The sequence below is a fragment of the Gregarina niphandrodes genome (assembly GCF_000223845.1).
Source record: "Gregarina niphandrodes unplaced genomic scaffold scaffold00015, whole genome shotgun sequence".
Taxonomy (NCBI): Eukaryota; Apicomplexa; class Conoidasida; order Eugregarinorida; family Gregarinidae; genus Gregarina; species Gregarina niphandrodes.
In genome coordinates, this window is record NW_011646042.1 from 121220 (window position 1) to 136959 (window position 15740).

Below are 15740 nucleotides of genomic sequence, written 5' to 3' on the forward strand. Positions count from 1 at the left end.
CCCTGGCACAGCGGACTCTGGCACAGCGGACTCTGGCACAGCGGACTCTGGCACAGCGGACTCTGGCACAGCGGACTCTGGCACAGCGGACTCTGGCACAGCGGACTCTGGCACAGCGGACTCTGACACAGCGGGCTCTGACACAGCGGACTCTGACACAGCGGACTCCGGCACAGCGTACGCCCGGTTGAGATAGGCGACTCCCCAGCCTCGCACGACCCTCTTGTCCAGATCGGATCCGAAACATACGGCGCCTAAGCGACTGGCAGCGATGAGGATAGAGCCGGTACCGCAGAAGGGGTCCAAAACAACGTCTCCGGCCTTGACCTCAGCGAGGTTGCACATGATGAAGCTGGCGTCGGTATCGAGCGTCGTAGGTCCGAGGATCGGTCTGCGGGGAAGCAAGTAGGGGGAGGTAACCCGGCAGTTCTTCAGTACCCTGGTCAACACCTTTCCAACGCAGCACCAAACGGGCTCTTTAGAGTGGGTATTGAACTCCTGAAGGATACAAAATTCCACACCTGGCTTCTTCAGATTTGCCCTGTAGTGGGGCTCAAACAAAAATCTGAAACTATTCATGTTCTCAACATGCTGTTCCAAACTCGCCTGGTAACCAGCGGTATCGCAATACCACGCAAAAGACCGGTAGTCTTCCATCTCCTCCCGCAGCCATGTGCGTGTGAACCCTCGATTGATTCGGTCGACCAGTCGGCGCTGCTTACAAGCTGGCTCCACGGGCTCCGACGAATCCGGTTGCGACGAATCCGGTTGTGGAGAGCTCGACGCCAGGAGCCTAGGTTCCAGTAAGTTAGGTTCCGGGAAGCCTGGTTGGGGAAAGACTTTGGGAACTAAACATTTGGGGTCGTGGCGTCGTTGTACCGTCTCCACAACCTCATCTAATGTTCTCGCCTCCGCGTAGCAGACGCCTACCAGCTTGACTAGCACTGACCGTTCCTGTACAAGACGGGCCCATACTTGGATGTCATGTAGTTCGGCTGGAGTTCGAACATCCTCGCAATCTAATATAGCCAATTTCTGGCAGTCCTGGGTCCTCGCGACGGCCTTTTGAATCACGGGCGGACCCATGCGTTGCAAGGCAGCCACTTCAGCTAGACGGAAATCGCCGTAGCGACAGTGCTGTGACACCCATATTATTATTTTCATTCGCGGGACATTATTATTATGTACACGGTGAGTCTGTGGACAGCGGCCTTGGCAGCCACCACCACTCCGTTCTGGACCTACAGCACCGTCTACGGACCCGATGGCGCCTGCCAGTGTGTCCCGTCGTCCAAGCAAACGGGCGATGCGGTCTTCGCGACCAAGCAAACGTGTTTGGAACACTATTCACAGCTACCGAACGAATTCTGCACATACAAGGGCCAGGGAATCAAACTACATTGTGAGCAGAACAAACGCTCGTCTCCTTTCACCTTGACACACACTCACGCACACAGATAGGTATGCACGCACGCAGGACCGGGCTCGTGCGGACCGACCGGGCTACATTCCCTGCACCCTTGTAGTACAAGATGATGTTATCAGTTTCTTTGGACGACGAACTTGTAAGTCGCTATACAAGTCTTTGGCTGCTTCGCCACAACGTTACGAAGAATTTCTGAACGACGGGTGCGCCGTCAAGGGCTCAATGACATTCGAAAAAGGGTTGCGAGACTATGTTCTTAAAGGCCTTTTGGACCCAGCATATTTAGTTAGCATTGAACGAAGAACAGATGGGGACTTGGCACCCCCGGAATGCAACACCAAGACCACCAAGTGCCCCGAAACCACCGGATTCCGGACCACGGGCGAGACGACTAGTGAAGAACTAGGACTGACAACAGGCTCGGCTGACTCCACCACTGAAGCAGCCCAGTTAACAATGGAAGACACAGGGAGCAACACGACTGTGCCCGGAGACGACGAGGCTTCCACTGACATCGGCGGAAACAAGGAGGAAAATGTTCAACTTGACCCGGGCTCCACCACCGTCTCCAGCGCCGCCATCGGTGCGGTTGCTCTCACTGGCGTCGGGATCATGCTGCTCAAAAGTGGCGTTATTGCTGCTACTCCTGAAGCCGACGGATTTGCGTACATCCAGCCCCGTCAACATGACGTCTTTCAAAGGGAAGCCGTAGCAGAAGTTTCCTTAGACATGTTTGCCTGACATGTTCACTTAGCTTGTGTACAGCTACTTTTTCTTTGGACACAAAAAGCACTCCGGTCTTTTCTTCTTTTGGACCCCTCTGATATCTTCCACCCATCTGGCACAGCTCGTCGCATCGATTTGAACGGCCTATTTCCTCGCATATATCTGTAATGGTGAGGGCTGGAGGAGAGCTGCAGGCTGGTCCACCACTGGCGGCCTCCGCTCAGTGATGGGCTGTGCTGATGCCGGTCTGAATGTGTGAACAATTTTCCGCTGCAACTCTTCCCAGTTGGGAATCAAATATAAATTCTTCCTAAGAAGCGCTCCCGTGTCGCACGGAATCACGGCCAAATTATCCACGGCCTGCAGCAAAGACAGAGTGGAACAACTCAAGTCCGACGGCATATCTGATGAACTCAATAACCCACATAGACGAATCACATCAGTCTCAATTAGCCAGCTTGTGGTCTTCATGTTTCGTTGACTCAGTACAAAGCACTAAACAGAATGAAGGGTAGAAACGAGAGGAAGGATAGGTAGGAAGAGAGGTCAGGGAAGGGCGGAAGGTCGGGGAATTTTACCCGACGTAGAATTTCGAGAGCGCGCGATCGGACGACGACGGAGACGTCGCCTAGGAGGAGTTTGGTGAGGGCGTTGAGTAGGAGCGGGCGTGGGAAGCGGACCCCGGGTCTTGCGTTGGCAATTGTCTTTAGTACGATGGCGAGGCAGAAGTCTATTAGCCTGCCTACTTTGGATACTAGTACTCGTTGGCCGTCCATCCATCGGACGCAGGGCCGTCTGCGTTTTTTGCCGTCCACATATATGATGGTTGCCTGAATTAAGAGCCCATCGATCAAGGGCAAGCTCTGGGCCAAGAAGGCCTCGTTGTCGCTGTTCAGACGCGTGCTGCAAGAGACGAAGCCAATAGCATTCAAAGTAGCGTCCAGCGACGGCCCCTTGCCCGAACAAACGCCCCCTAGCACGCGAGATCTCTTGTTATGCTCCTCCGCGTCCAGGACCAAGCGCTTCGGGTTCAGCTGCAAACTCTCTAGACGGACAATTGGCTCCCCAATCGGCGTCTGAGTTCCCTCCAATTCCAGCTCCGATGGGCTTAATCCCGGCGGACTTAATCGGCAACAGTACAGCTTGTCAGCTTTCGCCGGCTTGCTGCGTAATGTACGCAGTCGCCCGTTCACGCGCCGGGAGGCCATGGAACGCCAGGTAATTCCTCCCGTTAGCAGCAGCGCGATCGCTGGCCATAGATACATGTCTCTTAGGAATTTGGACAGCAGTGCGTTCGGCGGCGCGACTCGGACGCAGGACTCCGCCAGGCGCCTCAGCAAGTCGCTCAAGTTATTCACTGAATTCGACGAAGACACCAGCGTAGCCGAGGGCAGCCGCACTTTCCGCGGCTTGCTCACCCGCAAACCCCACCTCGGGCTCCCCGCGCGCGCGTGCACACACGTGTGCAGTCCCTGCTGACAAAGACTCGCCTGCAGGTACAGCCACAAACTGGGAGCGCGCCGCTCCTCGTACAAGCTGCCGTCCACATAGAACGCTGGTCCCGCCTCCAGGTCCTCCGAACCGGTCGAAGAGGACAGCTCCATGTCATGACGGTCCTCCTCGAGAATCTCCAACTCATCCGTCGCGTCCGTAGACGAAATCTCGCCGAAGGGCAGCACGTCCAGGTCCGCCAGCGACGACGAAGCCCGGCTCTCGCCGACCACGCCATCCTCCCCGGCCACGATCGCCGTCTCTTCGGCCCCCTCTTCGCACGCCGCCTCTTCAGCTACCGCCACAACCTCTGGAGCCAGAGCCTCCAGAGCTTCTTCGATAAGGACGCCGTTAAGGATGAGGCATCCGCCATTAAAATTGAGAGCAAGGACTGCCTCGGCTTCCTCTGCCCTTCGGCTCTGCTGTCGCCGACTTCTCGGTTTCCGACGGCGCCCTCTGCTGCGTCGCTTGCCCAGAGTCTTCTCAGAATCGTCCGCGCGGGGAACCCTTCTCGTCGATTCCTCTGACGTGGGGCTCTCTCCATCTTCGGACCTCTCTGTTCCACTGGGGACTTCTCCACCCGGCAGTTCTGCACCGGACAGTTCTCCACCATTGTCATTGATTCGAATTTGACCGTCCGCAGGAGATGATTTCGCGTCCTTTGAAGCCCGTCTGGTTGTCGAATCGCGAGATGCCGACTTATCTGGACGCCCAACACGCCCAACACCGGCAGCGGCAGGGTCTTGGGTTAGCGCCGGGTCTTCGGCCGCCGCCATCTGGTTGTTGATGTCCTGGGCCAGGACGTCGACGAGGTGTCCGTTAACTATAAGGCAACCGTCTAAGTCGAAAGGGGACAGGGGAGGTAGTTCCAGAGGCAATGGGACGTTCGGGGAGCCGCTGGGTGGGCACACAGCGAGTCGTTGCCCGTTGACAATGACGATGCCGGTTTCGCCACCCCCCGCGGAAGATGAGGAATCGAAGCCCCAGATGTGGTCAGGTTTGTCCAGGTCGTCCGCGAGATCACTCCGTTCGGGAGAGATGTCTCGACTGAGGAACGGGTTGACACTCTCGCTGGAAAAGAAGTCCTCCTTGTGGACGAGGCTGTTAGTGCTCTCTGAGAGGTAACAGCAGTCGCTGGACAAGACCTCGAAGCCGTCCGTGGTGTCCGCGCTAGTCTCTGGGGTCTCCGGTCGCCGTCTCCACCTCCTACTGGAGTCTGTACTAGCGCCCCTGCCGTTCCGAGCTCGGTCGGCACCTGCTCGGGTTGCGCGAGATCTTTCAGAAGTTTTCTGTGCACGGTTCTTGGCAAGTCTGTGTGTGCCAAGTCTGTTAGGGGCAAATCTGTTAGGGGCAGAGATCCTCCTCCGTTTGCGCCGACAATCCATCAGAGAGGCGGTGGGAGGATGCGAAATCGTGGGAATGTTGACACAATCCTCGGCACAATCGAAAAGCAATGACAATAAGCCTCGGACCACTTCGTAGTCCGTGTCCGGCAAAGGCGTGTACGTTGGGGTGTCCAGTAGTGAGACTAGAAAACTGGTACAAGGCGGCTGACCCCCAAGTAGGCTAACTAAAAGGCCTTTGACATGAGTTGATTCCTTTTCTTGTAACGGCGGATCATTCAGTAACAAACCCATGAGGCAGTTTACCAGCTCCACTTTATTGATTTCATTATCCTCATATAGCAATAGTAACTCCAGAATTTTGATAAGGTGAATCAGATTACTGGGTGCTACTACACTGGACAAAATTCCATATACCTCCGCGGCGAAGAAATGTCGATTTGCCTGTACAAACTCGTTGATTTTCCCATCACCAATCTTCAATGTAGTGTTCAATAACCTCCCATAACAATTCATAGGCCGATAGCTCTTCGTGTATTCTCCCATTAAGCCGTAAGCAAACAATTCATAAACTAGATAAGAATCTCGTAATAAAGTTACGAATCTCGGAGACGTTGTCGGTTCAATCGCTGCCATGTGTAACATATGAATTAAATCTCGAGCTATACACCCTTGATTGTTCGGAGCGCAATTAGATAGCATCTCTGATAATATACCAGGAAACGTTTCAGATATATATACTGCACAGAAAGAGCCATATCCTCATGCCTGCAGGTGTACCCTTGAGGCCATGCTGCCTCCGAATGCGTGTTCGCGCGCGATGAGCACACGTGTGTGCACACACTTTATGCCCAGACTCGGTGCACAGCATCGGTGCACAGACTCGTGCAAATACACGTGTACTCCCTTTTTAAACAGCTTACCATCTCCATTCACTTCGGCCTCCGCAATACTATAGGCTTTACTTGGTGTTTTGGTTGCAATCTCACCACTGACCCTTGTCCCGATAACCTTGAAAGGAGCTTTCATGGGTTGAGAGGCCAGCTCCGCCAAAGAGCGGTCAGATGTCATTAAAAAAGTTGGTCGACCCTTCTCCCGCCATTACATATGAATGACCCCAAATAGCTTTTTAGTCTAGGTCCCAGACTCCTGTTGGTTACTAGCCGATCGTCATGTGGGCCTATCAAGAGAACTTGAGTCCTTTTGGGTCTGCGGCTATCATTAATGAGGTTGAGGGCGTCGCTGGGGTTATATCGGCAGGCTAGGCGGACATAAATCTTGTAGTCCAAGTCGTCTTCAGTGAAAGGACCGAAGGAGTCAAATCGAGATCCGTCCTTCTTGGCGAAGCAGGTGGCCACCTGTATAGCAATACTGTTTTTCTTATACAGCATGACCATATCAAGGGAGTCGTCCGAAGTGCTTACGTAACAAACAGGCGTGCTTGCGACAGAAGGGTTACCATTGCCGATGGGTATTTGGCCATACACGAACTGGCAGCCGGGAGGTACACTCAGGTCGACTCCGTTTGCACAGATATACAGTCCTTCGCGATGGAATTTTATGCGAGCGAAAGCGCCCAGTGCGTATCGGTCAACTAATTGTCCGGGAACACTGCGCACGGCATGTTGAAGGAGACAGCGTTTGCTGTGGTAAGTTAGCAAGCGAAATATAGCGTTCTTTACTAACTTTGAAGTGACCACCTTTTCCAGATACGGACTGCATGAATCGCCTACTTGGAAGTCAGTACCGGATACGTAACTGCCGGGACGAATTTGACAACGCACGATCCGGTCCTTCTTTGCCCATTCCTCCGACCATCTCCGATCGAACACACCCAGTAACTCATTCAGGCTCATCCGACTCAACACCTGACTTAACGGAGCTCGAATCCACTCTGCATTGTTCCAGTAGCTGATAATAAAAGCCAAGGAGACATTGGTGCCAGCGGCATCGAATAACTCGCGACCTGTAATACATGACAATTCCGTTCTCAGATTCTCTACTTTTGGTTCCGGAGGCATCAGTACCGGGACGGTGGACAAAGCACCTTCTAGAGAGGGTAGCGGCACGTCGGGAGTTGCGCCTGCCAGCAGTCTAGCGCCTACCACGCTCGCGTTCCTTAAGCCCTGTTGGGTGAATCGAGAGTCTGTGTCTTCTTCACAATCGTGGGATTGAGGACATCGGGCTAGCTTGCACAAACTCACTTGTAGAGGAGATAAGCCCGGCCAGAGCCATTCGCTATGTGGGGATATGTGTCCCAGAGTACGACCCACTGTGAGCATTACTCGACCCCGATAATGAGCCGCAGGGGGGCGAGTAACGTCCAACACGCCGTCTATAATACCAATCCGTACGCTGTCAGTAAGGCAGTGTCTACCATTCTGAGTTACGGTAATGTACTTATCGATGCTAACATCCTGGGGATGCCCCATCTCCCAATCAATATAGCCTACGTCCTTCGGATCGTCAAACAAAACCTTGACGTCCACTGAACCTGTACTTTCGATTCCAGAAGTCTGTACCAAACGACCTCTCGGTGGCAACAGACCCCTCTTCCACAATGCAACCAATCTCCGATCTCTTTCCAATGCGTCCTGACGACCCTCCTGCTGACGACCCTGCTTCTGACGACCCTGCTTCTGACGAGACTTATCTTGACGCCATGCATCACGGGTCATGACCTCGCGGCCAGCGAGTTCCTCTATATAGCGGTCGTGTTCAACTCGGCCTCTGGTCTGGCAGTTTGTTTCGCAACAGTGACCGGTAGAGAAAGAACGTTGCAACAAAGACCTGCACCGCCCCACTTGAGTAGACAGCCTCCTGTCGCGTATGCGCTCCCTCTTCCTCTCCAGACACTCCTCCAATAATTTCGCGTGTGCGTTACACGTACTCCGACGCAGAGGACTGTCCGAGTCTGTGGACTTGGCGGCGGAGCCCAGAACTGCCCCCAAATCAGGACAGGTCTTCACATGCTTGACCTTGTTCAAGCGCGGGACTTCTTCCCACGAGGTTTCTCCGTACGGGCTTTCTCCACAAGTGGTTCCTCCCCAAATGGTTGTTCCGCACGGGATCTCTCTGGCAGGAGCAGCATCAGTGCACCGCGAACCCAAAGGCGGTAAATCCAGGGGCAGTAACTCCAAGGGGAGTGACTTTAAAGTAACCGGCGAAAGAGCCGAATTCAAAAATGGCGTTGCGACATGACTGGGTATATGACTTGTCATTTTTCCACCCCACGCACTCCCGTGCCCGGAATAATTTCCACCGTTGTCACTATTGTCGCACTCCGAGGAGGTCTGACGGGGCAAGGACCCTGCCGCTGCCTGCCACGTAATTAAGCGTGACCGGTTACCAGTTCGCTTTATCACGAGAGTACCAAAGTCTTTCGCGAGTTCCCGGAACAGTACATACAGGCACGCGTGCGTCTTACCAGTCCCAGTACCCCCTAACAGACGGCACACGGAACCGCGCTGTCGCGAAGACATGGTCTTTTGAAGAGCTCTGTACAACTTGACGTGTTCTTCGAAGATGAGAAACATGTACCCAAGCTTTTCCTGTTCGTTCTCCTGTTCGTTCTCCTTTTCGTTCTCCTTTTCGTTCTCTTGTTCGCTCCCCTGTTCGCTCCCCTGTTCGCTCTTTTCTTGCTTATAATCTGCCCGCCCAACCTTCTCTTCTTCCTTGTCCCTCTGCTTGTTACTGCATTTCTCACGCTTCCTATCTTCGGGTCTGGCTCCTGTACAAACGATGGTTTGATCCATTCGATCTGCCGAGTCCGCCTGCGACCCACTTAACTCTTCTTGCCATGCATCGGGACTTTGGTCGGACACAGGGAAGTCTGGCTCGAAAGACAAGGTGGCCTCACTTGCAGCAGTTGAAATTCCAGAAGGAAGGACCCATGTTACCTGCTTGGCAAACCCGTCCTGGTTTGAAGAATGACCCAATGAAACACTGTAATCTGGCAGTTCTCTGATGGACCAGACGGTAAACTTGTCGCCCCTGCCAGGTGTCTTCTTGGGCACGCGTGTGAAGTGGTCGTCTCCCAGGTCTCTCCAGTCGTGGATTTCCAGGAATTCGTTTGTTAGAGAAACTCTCGCCCCATACAAGGAATCGTCGACTGGCTGGAGCACGGTAGCCTCCTGTCGCACCAGCCACAGCCGGTGCCAGGGCAGTGTGTAATATACGTCACTGAGCTCGCCCAGGTCCATCCAGCGCATGCCCTGGGCCATTAAATTCTTCGAGGAGATTTTTTTAATCCATGCCGTGTATTTACCGACCTTGGTAAGAAGACCCAGATCAAACAAACCAACGGTCGCTTCGGGACTCTGACCTGCAAAAGCAGATCCGGATGGACAGGCACGGATTGACAGGTAGGGACGGACAGGTAGGGACGGACAGCAAGCACCCTTCCCTGCTCGGGACGACGGGACGACGGTCTCTCTCACGAGTCATAAACAGGGAGTCATAAACAGGGAGTCATAAACAGGGAGTCATAAACAGGGAGTCATAAACAGGGAGTCATAAGCACGGAGACGGTTTATTCGTTCGGCAACAGATTTATTCGTTCTGTAAGGTGTCGTAGATGTAGTAAGAAGCCCAGTAGCGAGCGCTGTCATTATCATAGCCATCCTTTAAATATTGATTGTACAACCTAGAATAAATCAAACATCACCCACCGCGTCCGTTGGTGCGGCCAACCCTCTTTCCTGGGTGCGGAACGGGAGATGGTCAGGAGAATGCGATCCATTGCGTCTAGATCGCATACAAGCACGGGCTGGTGGAGTGGCTGGGGGAGGTCTTACTCTTCGAATTCCTCGGGGGCCATTTCCTTTGCCCTTTGGTATAGCTCCTCCCATTCCACGTCATCTTCGTCTTCGTCTTCCACTTCGTCTTCGTCTTCGTCTTCCACTTCGTCTTCGTCTTCCACTTCGTCTTCGTCTTTCACTTCGTCTTCCACTTCCGCCTCGCCATTGTCCTCTAAAGCGGCATCATCGTCAGCGTTTTCTTTCGTTTCCATGCCTTTCGTTTCCGTTCCGCTCGTCGTCAGTCCTCTCATTTCCATACGTTTCATTTCCATACCTCTCATTTCCGTGCCTCTCATTTCCGTTTCTTTTGATCCATTTGTATTTTGTGTTTCAAGAACTTGTCTGAGTGCTTGTTTTCGATCTTTGACCCAGCTGTTAATTCTTTTCTGATTTTCGCTTAAAGGATTACAAGAGACAAGGGATATATAGAAGATACCGAACCCTCCTGGAAGGGTGTAGAATGTGGTTTGTATTGCCAGCATTGTGAGTCTGGTTCTTTCTTCTAAAATGGACCGGGCGCTTTCAATAAGTTTACTGGCAAGTTTTGGGGCATCCAGGTAAGGGGATTGCAATTGTAGGAAACAAAGCTTCCATTGTGGGGGAACTTTGGATTGTAGTGCCTTCTTCCATTGGTCAATTTGAGCATGATAAATAAATTCATCACCTTCTTGACATGTATCAAGATGGTATCTCATTTGCGCTCCATCACGAAGAAAATCGTTTAATATGGATGATGTTTGCCAAACACAACTGAGGTTCATATTATTCCTAACTAAAGCGATCTCAAACTTCATAGTCATAACCAATTCGTTTTCTATAGTGTCAACTTGTTGACGAGATATCGGAAGCGATAGAACAGGTGGCGGATCAGGACATTCGAATTTAATACCATCAGGAAAGACTTTATGCCAATACTCATGATTCCATAGATCATAATAACATGCAGTACATGTTGGGTCTGATTGCTTATTTAACCAAACATTTTTATTATTAAACACCAAGTCAATGGTACGTATTTCCATACATCTAGTATTCTCAATCAATCCATCAGACGATGCGTGTCGTCCATTAGATGGTCCATCGATAGTATCTAATATCGAGGTTTGTAATATTGAATCACGTACCATTGCCTCTCTTTCTTCAGCATCTTTATGTTCAACTTCAACTGTCTCAATTGATTTTAAAAGACCAAAGAATTTCCTCACAGTCACAACCTCTTTCCTAGCTGATCTACGCATCCAAGTAGACTGTTGTCGAAATATTTTAACGTCTTTAACTCGATCTGGAAACAAGAAAATATCACCACTGTCGACTCCCCAAAGTCTAGCATCAACTTTGGATGTATGATGGTTTAAATCCAGAGTTAGAACGCCCGTTACCGGTTGCCCGGAAGGGGCGGTGCCTACAACCATGTATGCGTCGCAGAAAGTTGCTAGCATGAGACATGTCAGGAGAATATTATGAGAAGCAGCCGTTCCCACACGTGTGTGCACCAAGTAAAATGGAGAAGCCCATGAGTCTGGAGCACCCTCATTGCCTTCAGTAAACGGTATTGACCTAATGTAGGTAAAAATCGCTCTTGGACTAGAAATATCCTTCGGAGGTATAATCTCTGAAAGGAATAATGGTAGTAAAATATGACGACCTCGATTCGGGCGAGTTAAAGCAAAATTCCTATTTAATGCTTCAGGTAATGCCATACTTAGTAACTCTGCAATATTCATATACTTCTCAATTTCAGATTTGTAAGGTAAAGGGATAGTACTCAAGTCAGGACGAGCACAAGGAATTAAATCAGGAAGATGACGAGACATAAAGGCTTCATAAGCTAAGACTACATTTTTTTCAGATTCAAATGATAGTCCTAATGATTCTTTCGTATCTAAACATGGTATTTGAATATTCTTCAAACGCATAGTATAACTATCAAACACCCACTTCTCAACACGAGGTCTTACATCACCATCTTTAGTATATAATATATCCCATAATGAATATGATACATGACCAATATGATCAGTATTAAAACGATTAACAGACCAAAGATCCATTATGATCAACTCACTTTGAGGATACTCACTATCCACTAATTCTCGTCTACATATATACGTTCAATATACACACACGTTCAATACACACACGTGTGTTCAGTGTGTGTGTATGTGTCCATACTCACATGTTGGTAAAATATATAGGTATTGCAATATCTTCATCAAATGTAGGTGATGCAACATTATGCATAATACGTGTGCTCCTTGTCTGACCTCTATAGGATACAGTAATTTGTGCGTTAACCAATGTTTGACCGGATTTGGTAAATATTCTATCAACATTTTTAATACGTACAATCAGAAATAGATCTTCATTATTTAAAGCTAAGATTTGTCCAGATTGTGAATATAATGGTTCTCTAAGGGACTTAATATTTCCTTCAATATACCATTCAGTATGGTTAAAGAATATAGATGCTTCTCGACTAACCGGATCTAATTTGCATCTAATATGAGGTCGTTGTAAGAGGCCTCTAAACTGAAGGTAACCTCGTCCAAATTCAGTGGCTTGTGTAAATGGTCCTTTAATTAACGATACTACACAAGCACTATTTTCTACCTCCATTAACGTTCCTCTATACTTCATCGTACCCATATAACCCCAATACGGTTGTAATGAATATTGTCGTGGTGAATGTATAGCTTTCCCTATCAAACTCTTTATACCTTTAATATGCAATAACCAATGACTCTTACGCATACCACCGGAATCCAAAGTAGCATCACTTTTTCCTTCCCCATGTCCATGGTCATTCCTACCAGAAGAAACATGCCAATCGACAAAATCTAAATGAAAGTCAAAGATTTCTTGGAAAACAAATTCGAATGATGTCAGACATCTTTGAATTCTCTTACCACCTGTCAACTTATATAGAATCCTAGAAATAAAAGTGGATGTGGATGTGAAATTAATCAATGATTCCTCATGAGTCCCTTCAAGTTCATTCAACCCTTTTTTAGATGTCTTCCATAAATTTATTCTCAGCTTATGACTATGAAGCTGCTTATAACTTCCCTGCCATTCGTACCTCAATTGCAAATCCACCTTCGATGGCTTATGCTTATCTCTTGACACCGGATGAATTATGTAAGTACGTCTACGGTAACCAACTTCCCCCAGCGCTATCACCTTTATCGACTCACCCATAGCCACACGGAATTCCGAACGATTTGAACCAATTTCAAACTCCAGAAACGCCGCCAGTTCATCCTTGTACAAATTGGTTAATTTTATGCCATACACATTAACCTTCCAACGGCGGGGATAGTACCAGAACAACTGCTCATCCACACCCAACCCCGCTTCTATCCTCTCTCTCTTTGCCCGAAGCTACACACAGAAACTATGCACGCGTTTTATGCACACGCGTGTTCGTGCACACGCGTTTGTGCATACTTTTTACCGCCAGGAAGTCTTCGAATGACATGACCTCTGCGTTTAGCGTCTCCTCAAACTCTGCGTCTTCGGCTGCGGGCTCTGCTCCCCCCTCCTCCGCAGCGACCGCCTCGTCCACGGCGACCGGAATTACCGCCGCGCCTTCCACGCTCTCCGGGGCAGGCGGTTCTGCGGGCGCGGCGGTCGTCGTGAAGTTGGGAAGTACCGCAGCTGCAGCGTGTCTCGAGAAGGCCTGTTGCAGAAAATTCATCTCTCACGGCAGCAGCTCTCCTTTTTACGCCCTTTTCGATATTTGCCCCAGCAACGTGTTTGCCCCCAACAACGTGTTGCTCAGCCGTTGATGCCACGGCAGGTCCTTTGCTCAACAGCAGCAGTGGCTGAACCCTGTACCCAGACAAGTGCGTCCGGGAAATTTTAATAATGGGGGAAGATGCCCCGGACTCGGACACACTCAATAAATTCCTGAGACAGCTGGCGAACTTGCGCAAGACTATTTATACCACTGCTTACTTCCGGAATGATGGGGATCTTCTGCAGGCATTCAGCGTGCTGTACAAAAGCGCCCTCGGAAGGTGTACCGTGGCATATCCGCAGGCCCCCCAGATTATTCAAAGCTACCTCAATGATCAACTCAGGTCATGTAAGTGACGCATTCGAAGGTCCTCCCCTCCCCTTTAACATCATCTGGCGGTTACACATCCGTGCGCGGCAACGCGTTTGGACACAACATGTTTCCGCCTTAGTGAGTACTCCTCAGACGCTGATTGGCGCTCCCGGAAAGTCTGCTCAAATCGTGTCGCACTCTCGCCAATTCTCGCACGCGGCCGAGCCTTCAACCAAACCGCGCTTTGCAGAAGCCAGCGCTCGATCGGAGCCAGTTCGAGCAGTCCCACTTCGGTCGGAGCCGGTTCGACCGGAGCCAGTTCGACCGGAGCCGGTTCGAGAAAGCGGGGTGGGGGAAGCAGATCGCGAGATGAACACGAGCAGCGACGGAGGCCGCGTGAGTAAGGACAAGGCGGAGTACTCGAGGACGGACGTGGAGCCGAAGCCGGTGGCCGCTGGCCTGTCGTCGAGTAGAGAGACTCCCACTCGATTCGACGCCACGGGGGCCCGCTTGAGTCGAGGTGAAAGCCGCGTGCCAGAGAGTCGGACGCCTGACCGGGTGACGGACCGCGGGGTGGACGGCGTGGGGGAGCGTTTGAGTGGTTCGCAGCGGCGGTCGTTGGCGGACGACTCAGCCCGGCGGGACTCGTCTTTGAGTCGGAGGCAGCCCGAGTCGCAGAGTGCGCGGATGCAGGATACGCTGCCGGGCAAAGTAATGCCTCTAGACGCGTCAGAGACGTACTTTCTGCTCCAGAGCCTGCCGCCAACGAGACAGACAGGGGTAGAACGACTAGCACACCCCGCGCTCTTGAAGCGATCACAAATAAACAAACATTTCAAGGTCATCACCGCTTTGGATCGTTTCTTGCCAGCACACTTCCTCAGCAATAAGCGCACGGCGCCGGTGGAGGTGACCGAGAAGAAGAAACAGCGAGTCGCTGCCGACAAAACTCCAGATGCATCCTCCAGAGTCTCCACCTCCCCGGTCTCCACCTCCCCGGTCTCTCCCGTCAAGACAACGGAAGCCAGGACCAATGAGATTAGGGACAGTGAGGGCAAAAGGACTGAGGGTAAGACTTCTCGAAAGATTGGCCGTGTCTCAACGGCGCCACAGGAGAGATACCATGAAGATACGGAGGAAGAGAATTCCAATCACGTCCACCCAGAGCAGAGCGACCGGGCGACCAGCCGATCCTCCGGCGACGTGATCCTGGTCGAAGCTGCCGGGTTGAGGAGCCCACAGACCCGGGACCTACTGGAGAAACCGATAGATAGAAATATGCTATTCCCTAGCAGCTCGGAGACACTCGCACCAGAACCGGCTCGACTCAAAACTTCAGGGGGGGCCCTCCAGTTGCAAGCGTCCCGAGTTGAGGACGCCCTTGACGACAAAGAGAAGGCCCTAGCGGAAATCCGACGCATGGAGGAACAAGTCCTGCAGCGACAGAAGGAACTCGAACTCGAACTAAGTCGGAGGAAGGAAGCGAAAAAACAGGCTGAGGAAACCGCTAGACGGCACGGCGGTGCTGAAGAGAGGCAAAGGGCCGAGGAGAGGCAAAGGGCGGAGGAGAGGCAAAGGGCGGAGGAGAGGCAAAGGGCGGAGGAGAGGCAACGAGTTGAAGAGAGGCAACGAGTTGAAGAGAGGCAAAGGGCCGAGGAGAGGCAAAGGGCGGAGGAGAGGCAACGAGTTGAAGAGAGGCAACGAGTTGAAGAGAGGCAACGAGTTGAAGAGAGGCAACGAGCGGAAGAGAGGCAACGAGCGGAAGAGAGGCAACGAGCGGAAGAGAGGCAACGAGCGGAAGAGAGGCGCAAGGCGAAGGAGGTGGAGAGACGAGAGGCTCAGGAGCGAGCCAAGGAGGTGGAGCGGCAGCGCGAGTTACTTCGCGAGCGGGAGCGGCCTAAGGA

General features: G+C 51.5%; 7 protein-coding genes across 7 annotated transcripts; 2 read left to right on the forward strand and 5 right to left on the reverse strand.

Moving 5' to 3' along the window:
• Nucleotides 1-181: 181 nt before the first annotated feature.
• On the reverse strand, nt 182-1086 carry GNI_082390 (putative methyltransferase; the record flags this gene model as incomplete). The annotated part of the gene is made up of 1 exon (XM_011135758.1): nt 182-1086. A coding segment is annotated over one exon (905 nt), but the record flags the coding sequence as incomplete, so codon positions are not given.
• A 96-nt stretch (nt 1087-1182) lies between these two features.
• GNI_082400 (hypothetical protein) lies at nt 1183-2167 on the forward strand (the record flags this gene model as incomplete). Its single annotated transcript, XM_011135759.1, has 2 exons — nt 1183-1402; nt 1527-2167. 2 exons carry the CDS (start codon nt 1183-1185, stop codon nt 2165-2167), a joined length of 861 nt encoding a protein of 286 aa, XP_011134061.1.
• A 129-nt stretch (nt 2168-2296) lies between these two features.
• GNI_082410 (hypothetical protein) lies at nt 2297-5622 on the reverse strand (the record flags this gene model as incomplete). The annotated part of the gene is made up of 2 exons (XM_011135760.1): nt 2297-2647; nt 2731-5622. 2 exons carry the CDS (start codon nt 5620-5622, stop codon nt 2297-2299), a joined length of 3243 nt encoding a protein of 1080 aa, XP_011134062.1.
• A 434-nt stretch (nt 5623-6056) lies between these two features.
• Nucleotides 6057-7664, reverse strand: GNI_082420 (hypothetical protein; the record flags this gene model as incomplete). Its single annotated transcript, XM_011135761.1, has 1 exon — nt 6057-7664. One exon carries the CDS (start codon nt 7662-7664, stop codon nt 6057-6059), a length of 1608 nt encoding a protein of 535 aa, XP_011134063.1.
• Nucleotides 7665-8256: 592 nt separating this feature from the next.
• GNI_082430 (hypothetical protein) lies at nt 8257-9209 on the reverse strand (the record flags this gene model as incomplete). The annotated part of the gene is made up of 2 exons (XM_011135762.1): nt 8257-8279; nt 8336-9209. 2 exons carry the CDS (start codon nt 9207-9209, stop codon nt 8257-8259), a joined length of 897 nt encoding a protein of 298 aa, XP_011134064.1.
• A 569-nt stretch (nt 9210-9778) lies between these two features.
• GNI_082440 (hypothetical protein) lies at nt 9779-13482 on the reverse strand (the record flags this gene model as incomplete). Its single annotated transcript, XM_011135763.1, has 3 exons — nt 9779-11882; nt 11962-13166; nt 13240-13482. The coding sequence occupies 3 exons, from the start codon at nt 13480-13482 to the stop codon at nt 9779-9781; spliced, it is 3552 nt and encodes a 1183-aa protein (XP_011134065.1).
• Nucleotides 13483-13652: 170 nt separating this feature from the next.
• Nucleotides 13653-15740, forward strand: GNI_082450 (hypothetical protein; the record flags this gene model as incomplete). The annotated part of the gene is made up of 2 exons (XM_011135764.1): nt 13653-13872; nt 13976-15740. Coding segments are annotated over 2 exons (1985 nt in total), but the record flags the coding sequence as incomplete, so codon positions are not given.